General features: G+C 43.4%; 1 protein-coding gene across 6 annotated transcripts in view; it reads left to right on the top strand.

Annotated features, from left to right (window-relative positions):
- Window positions 1-1,270: 1,270 nt before the first annotated feature.
- The window catches only part of pdgfab (platelet-derived growth factor alpha polypeptide b), an 18,981-nt gene continuing 12,751 nt past the window's right edge, over window positions 1,271-7,500 (top strand). Inside the window, exons 1-3 of one of the 6 annotated variants that reach the window (XR_004776089.2) lie at window positions 1,271-2,028; window positions 2,730-2,826; window positions 7,466-7,500. The exon at window positions 7,466-7,500 is cut by the window's right edge and continues 85 nt beyond it. Coding sequence is in view for 1 of the 6 variants with exons in the window: in XM_035526452.2 (XP_035382345.1) it covers window positions 1,966-2,028; window positions 2,730-2,826; window positions 7,463-7,500 (198 nt within the window). In the remaining 5 variants the exon portion in view is untranslated. Of the gene's footprint in view, window positions 2,029-2,729; window positions 2,827-7,462 lie in introns of all 6 variants that reach the window. The other 5 variants (XR_004776088.2, XR_004776087.2, XR_004776086.2 and 2 more) reach the window with 5 other exon arrangements.

Here is a 7,500-nt window from a genome sequence, read left to right on the forward strand (position 1 = left end):
CAGCCATCCTCCTCCACCATGATCCTTCAGGTGTCCTCCTCTCTCCTCCTGCGTCCCCTCTCCTCCAACCGTGCCCCCCTCTTTCGTGCCACTAAGCTGCTCCGTCTCCTCCACGTCCTCCCCTCCAACCTCCTCCCTCTCCCTCTTTTCCTGACCAGGAGGTGAGTAAGTGATGACATACTTATCGCCAGGGGTGACCTCACAGATGGGTCATAGGCCCGGTCTTCAGTCATTCACCACATTATGCAGTTAGCAGCCCAGACAGCACATGGAACCCGTGCAAATGTCAGACCCGTGCGGACGGAAGTGCAAACTTTTCTACACAAAGGAAGATCTGTGCAGAGGCTGCATGGAATTCCTGACGCTTGCTGCTAAGTTTAATTATACCTGTGCATTAACTAAACTTGCATTTGAAATACATTCTTTCCCTCTGTGAGGAAAGAACTCAAGCCACCTTATATGCTTATAACCCATGTATCATTTTCAATGTAAACACTCAGCTCTCCTTAACATATCATTTGATACTTCATAATTTGCTACATTCTAAAAGGCTATTAATTAATTTATGGCTCTGGAATTGCCCCCCCCCCCCCCAGGGTCTGTCTTAACTTGAACCTGGTAAACTGATCCTGCTCCCTTACCATACTGTGGTTCCTGCAACCACTTAACCACATCTTTTTATCTTTGAGACCCCAAGGGCTTCTCTGTTGACGTCTGCCTTACCCCTTAACATGTTACTTTGAAACTTCCCCTGAGCGTGTTGAGACGTGGCTCTTTCATGTTCCCGTTTCCATCACTATCTTTGATCAGACCTGGCAAGATATTTATATAATACCCAGTGGAAAATAAGTGTTCCATTATTATTATTATTATTATTATTATTATTATTATTATTATTATTATTATTATTATTATCAGTAGTAATAGTGGTGGTGGTAGTAGTATCAGTATCAGTAGTAATAGTAATAGTGTTGTTGTTGTTGTTATTGATTATATATATATATATATATATATATATATATATATATATATATATATATATATATATATATATATATATATATATATATACTTGAATTACTACAATGAATTACTTGAATTAACACTACAATGCGTCCGAATTTAATTTGCTCTTGATCGCCCAGGGAAGGGGGCAGGATTACATTTTGCATTCAGTGGCCAACCAACCAGGTCCCTTGTGGATTGATGCGAAAGCGGCGCAGCGCGAGGGGAGGCGCGTCTGGTCCGCGGCGCGGGGCGCTATATTCGGCGGCTCAGAATTGCTGCGGACTTCATTCACAGCACTACCGAGGAATAAGACGGACCTGCCGTGCACTGTGGAAAAATCCGCCAGCTTTTCCTGCGTTTCGTCTTTGTTTTATTTTCTCCTCGGATACGAATCTGGAACTGTACAACTATGAGGCGGCACACATTTTTTAGGATCCAATTTTTAGCTTTTTAAAGTGAATGGACCTAAATATTGTGCTTGACTCACATTTTCTAAGTGTTAATATAAGTAATATATTGCATTTTATTCGATAATATTAAGCATAGGTGTATTTGATATATTATTTACAAAGAGTATTTTTATTTATGATTAACTATTGCAGCAACTAGAGCAATGCACAGAGGTTACTCTCTGGGGATTGTTAAGTCATACTGGTTGGAACAACCATGTCGACCTTTTGCCTGTTCGGTTGTTTTCTGAGAGGCGAGACAGGGGACGCTGGACCTGCTCAGACCATAGAGTGACAGCGCCTTGAGTCACTGACAAGCAACTTTTAAACACCGTCGGTTTTCTTTCGGTAGTTTAGTTGGCGTGGACAGTCGTAACAGAGAGATACAGCCAACTCCCACGCTGCGCTTTCTGAGGCATGGTTCTGGATTTCGTGTGCTCAGGAGCGATACAGCAGCTCCGTCAGAATCCGTCTTTCTTGTTTTGGGGGAAATTGAAATTAAAAGGAGATGAGAACCGTACTCTGCTACTTCCTGCTCTTGAGCTCATACCTGATGCTTCCCGCTGCTGAGGTAACAAAAAAAACAGGCAAATCGAAGTTTTATGAAGCAATGTAAGGCTTATCGGTACCGCAGGTCCATTCTAAACGCACAGAAGCCTTTAAACGCTGCATGTCCAAACTCCCTGGTGACGAAGGGGTTTTTCGTGTGGGGAAGTATTGGGTCGGTACTCGAGTAATGATTACATATTCATATACATAATTAATACCTTAATACGTTTTAATCTGTTTTTATCCGTATTTTGCATGCGTAGTGTAACAACAAAGTTGCAGACTTTTCCTGATAGTTAGAAATTCTAAAATGTCCTAATATTCGTTTAAAGCAAAGAATTCAGGGGGAAAAAACTTAATGCCTGCGGCTGACAGGCTGATAAAACTGTTTTCTAGTATTTACAACCACAGGCAGGATCTTTAAAAGGATCTTAAAAGCACACGTTCCTGTAACCGTTGCGCAGTTATTAGACAGAGTGTGTCCTGGTGCGGGGGGCACTTGAGACCGTGTTTATTTTGAGCAGTGCGATGAGTTCTTCGCTGCGCAGCAAGTGCAACCTTGCGCTGAACTCGCGCTTTTCAGGCGCAGCTGAACAAAACATCTGCAGGATATCATTAATAACGCGTGGAACTGCGGCACATTTAAAGGTCATCTCCATATTAATGTCACAAGAAATTACAAGTGGTTTAACTAATGTGGGCTCTTTTCTATTTTGGTTGAAGGAACTCGGGATCCCTCAAGAGCTGATAGAGAGACTGTCGCACAGCGAAATCAACAGCATCAGCGACCTCCAGAGGCTACTGGAGATAGACTCCGTAGGTAAATCCTGCTTCATGTCTTCTCCGCTATGAACTTTGCTCAAGACTAATCTGGTGTGCTGTTTGCCATGGCGCGCGTTGTATCGGCATTAAGAGCCAACGCAGACAGGATGCAAAACTATAATGCAGATAAGCAGCTATAGACACTTGAATAGACAATGGCGAACGATAACAATAGGCAATTCAAACTTGATATGAGGTATACCGGAGGATCAGTCAACCAATCAGTTGTAAAAAACAAACAAATTAATTATAAATCAATTGAATTATTTGAAATTTGTCGCTTAAAACGCCTCAGCGATTGTCAATAGTAGACAAGACTTGTAGTCGGTGCGGGTATGAATTGAAACTAAAAGGAAAATTAAATTAACCCTACTATATTGAATATTATAAATGTAATAAATATTGCCATATCCATCCCCCTAAAACAGTCAATGCGACAGCATGCTATTCCTATTACAGCAAATCTCCGTGCGTAAAAATAGCTCGCAAGAAGTTCCATTTTAGCTTGTACAAGTTTGGCCTCGGCCTTTTGAATGAAAATAATGCTTGACTGTACATTTCTGTGTTTAACATTCACATGTCGTGAGGACAAAGTCGGACTTTCGCAGTGGCCTGTGCTACAGTATCCTTGCTCGAGTTCGCAGGGCAACTCAGTGTTATAGTGGGAGGATCATGTACACGATTCCGTGGAGCGATGGGCGTGAAGCGCAGTCGTGTTCATTCTGCTAGTTCATGCTTCTCTCTCTCTCTCTCTCTCGTTTAGATAATGTTACAGGGTGCGGAGGTACAACATGTGTACGTTCACTTGAGCTTTTATTTACACAGGCACTCACTAGCTATCAAACGTGGATTTTCCTGCGATAAAACACTTTACGATTCAGTAGAAAATGTCCCGAAACTGCATGATCTTCATGTTCTTATTTCTAACTTACATTCTATCCCAAAACGACGTTATTTCCTTCAAACACCAGAGCATATAAACTCCTTTAGTTTGGCGCGTTCGTTATTGTGCCCTACCTTAGCTATCTGTGCAAAAAAAAAGGTTCATCAACTTTCATCCGCAAATTAGTTTCGAGTTCGCAAACCAAGCGAGAAGGCACGTTATGCCCGGTGCAATTTAAAAGTGTGTGTAGAGTGATAAGAGGTGTTTATAATCGAATTAAAATGTTTCTCTGCAAACCGTGGAATGCGTTGTGTTGGGGGACGGGCTGTAACAGTAGTACTCTGATTATTATTACCCTAACATAAATCAGCCTGTCTGCGAGGTCCGCTAAGGCGCTTAAAAGAGCTGACGCCAGCGACGGAGTATTTTCAGACCGTTGTTGTAGTGAGCAAGAGAGTAAAGCTACATTGGACTACATGGATACATTCCAGGGAGGGATGAGAGAAAGAGCGAGAAAGAGAGAGAGAGAGAGAGAGAGAGAGAGAGAGAGAGAGAGAGAGAGAGAGAGAGAGAGAGAGAGATTGCAAAATGTTACAATAATGAATCATTGTTAAAACTTTGCGCTTTCAACAGCATTCGACATCATTATATAGTTAGCATATAGTTAGAACTTGCGCAAGAATCAGATCCAACATAACATTTTTCCCTGTAAATACTGCTTAAAGGGAATTTGGGAGTGTCATAAGCTCTTATAAACCAAGCAGCTGATGACTTGTAGGATGTAAAACACCGTGTATATTCCTGTGGCAATTTGGAATACAGTTAGACTTCCTTTGGCTTGAATGCAGTCCTCAAAATCCCTTTGTGGCTATTGAATGTTCTCCAGAGATCATATGTGTTCTAAGATATGTGACAGATACACACTGATATTATAAGTAGAGGAGCTATGCTGATTTAAAAAGCCAGTTAAGTCAGTGTTAGAGAAGACTCAGTTATTGTGAGAGCTGAGAGGGCGTGTTGACTCAGGATCTGGTGTCCCAGTGTTCGGAATCAGTCCCCGGAGTCCATATTGTAAATAGATCTGAACTGATTAAAGTTACACCAGAATACTTTTACAGCTTTAGATGCATCAGTCAAAACTAAAAGTCATATGAACACTACAAAATCTGCAACGCTGGCTGGCAGAAAGGTGTGGGGATTTCTAAGGTATTGTCAGAGTTAAGATGGCTAATAAGCAAAAGAAGGCCACTTCTCTTTTTAATGTCATGGCAATGCGATGACTTTTCACATATGTGGATGGGATATTTAGTCCACTACAGCAGTGCGGTTAGCCCTGCTCCCACCAGAGGCCTGGACTACTGGGTCTGCTGTTTCTCTCCTTCTCCTTGATGCACTTGTAGTGAGTGAGCCGATAAGTTAGCGCTCTGCAGTGCTGTGTGAGCATTCTCCCATGTCAGTAAGGGTTTGGAGTCTTAGAAACATCGGAAGGGTAAATGATGGAGGATTTGGGTCTGATTTAGTACCAGGTCCTTTGTCACCATTATTTTAAAGCGGGTCCTAGTGAATGGGCTTTATGTCTTTTATTCTTAATCCTACTGAAACAAAAAGGTTGTGTGTATTGTGTAACTCTCGTTTTAAGTGTTGTGTTTGGAATCTATGCAAAGAAAAGAAATCACTGGCTTTCACTAATTTATTACATAAAAAGGGGGAAAAAAGACAACTGAATGTTATGCAGTAGCACTTCTTTGCCAGTAGGGGAAACAGCGACATTGACTGGTACTGTTCTTGTCTCATCAGCAGTCATGCCAACTCCAAAGGTCACGCAGTGTGTTCCAAATGGGTTTATGAGTTTATAATCATCGAAACTTCACACCTGCTTTTTGCTCCCTTAGTGAGTGACTATTCTTGCCCATATCAGCACTGAGTTTTTATACCAGCCCGTTGCCACAGCTATCGTTGTCCTGAAGGCGACTATGAGGTGTCGGCCTAACGGGGCGCTGTGGAGGCGGCAGTCACGACACATACAGGGAGCACAGGGAGGACCGTCCCGTCCTTCTGCAGAACAGAATGTTTGCTGAACTGCCAGGCTGGGGGCTGGGGGGTTGGGACTTCGTGCTGAGGGAGCAGCCAGTTGCCCCACCGCCACCCCTCACCCCCGGCTCGTCCGTCCGTCCGGCTCGTCCGTCCGTCTGGCTCTGCCAACCACCTTGCTCCTTTTTCCCCCTGATGAAAGGAAAACAGCAGAGAGGCAGCGGGCTCCTATAGGAGCAGAAGAAAGGCAAAGTCAGTCTGTGAAGGACTGCTTTATGCTCCGCACTCGGCTTCATTCAGGCCGCTGACACAGCCTCCCCCCGGGGGGTGGGGTGGGGTGGGGGGATCTACTGCTCCGACACTCACAGAAACAGAAAGGATGAATGAGGGCACAGGGGCCACTTTAGAGGCCTGTGGCGGTGACCCGTAGTGATAGGTGAAAGGGAACGTCCGTACACATGTTTGCTAGATGTAGAATTAGAAATGGCCATGTCTATTTGATGCGTCATCCACTTGGGTCTCCCCTACATGCTCTGTTTTGTCTTGGACCAGTATTTAGCTTGGGCTTGACTGGGCCAGGGAGAGCCCCTTTGAATGAATGAATGAATGAATGAATGAATGAATGAATGAATGAATGACAAAGCACTCCCTGAATGAATGAATGAATGAATGAATGAATGAATGAATGAATGAATGAATGAGCAAACAAGCAAATGAATGAATTAATGACTGAGTGAGCTAGCAATCAAATGGAGGCTGGAACTTCCATGAGGAGAGTCAGGACTAGTAACATGGAATGGAGTAACGCTTTTGTTGACATCCCACCTTTGTTTCCTGCCAAGGCAGAGAGTGCTTTGTTGTCATGGAGATAGAATGTGGAGTTGCAGGAGGGTGTCGAGGAGTTCGGAGCGCTCCGTGGTATTCCTGGAAGACCCGCCCTCACTGCAAACTCTGGCCTGGGTGCAGTTCTCCTCATAAGTAACATTCCGTAGATTAACCTTTCATCAAATATCTACTTTTGCCAGTACATGCCTCTCTGTTGCTTGTACTGAGATGTCTAATAAAATAGATTAGTATCAGATTGAGATTGCACTAGCGATAGTGACCAAGTCTGCAGTGATATTCAAGGCCAGAGTGATATTAACTGTCTATCAATTACTATGTACCAACGAAAAAGCAAATCTTTTATGAAAATACAGAATGTACAATGTAGCATTTCTACACTGCAGCACTTGAGATGAATTGTTCAGTTGCCACGAATCAAAACTAGAAATGAATGTCTGCATATATGCACAACCAGTGTCCACTTCCTGTAGCGGCCTCGTTCTTTAAAGCGCAAAAAGGTTTGTGTAAATCATAAGACATATAATCAGAGTGTTGAGTTCTGCCTTAGTGAATGTATGGTGACATATGTTCCAAGTGGCAGCATGACATCACCCTTCCTCAACCCCGAGGCAATCAAGGTGGTTCATTTTCAGTGACGCCGGAGACTAAAGCGCTCATTGTTTGTTGTGGAAGGAGCTTGTAAAAGCTTTAAAAGGGAACTGTAAGAGGAAATGACCTGCCATTTCAGTATAGCCGCATGCTTTCCACAGGCTAATTTAGCCATCACAGAGCTTCAGGGAGTGCGGTGAGGCGCGCTACCTTGGGGAGGGTGATTACTTCTTTTCCTTCTTAAATCCCGTAATGTAGAAGTAACGTGTGTGCCTTGTGTTGTGAGGAGGCGCAGGAAATGAAGTGATCGAGCCGGCCAGACCA

The sequence above is a fragment of the Electrophorus electricus genome, chromosome 3 (genome assembly GCF_041902795.1).
Source record: "Electrophorus electricus isolate QZ-2024a chromosome 3, ASM4190279v1, whole genome shotgun sequence".
NCBI lineage: Eukaryota > Metazoa > Chordata > Actinopteri > Gymnotiformes > Gymnotidae > Electrophorus > Electrophorus electricus.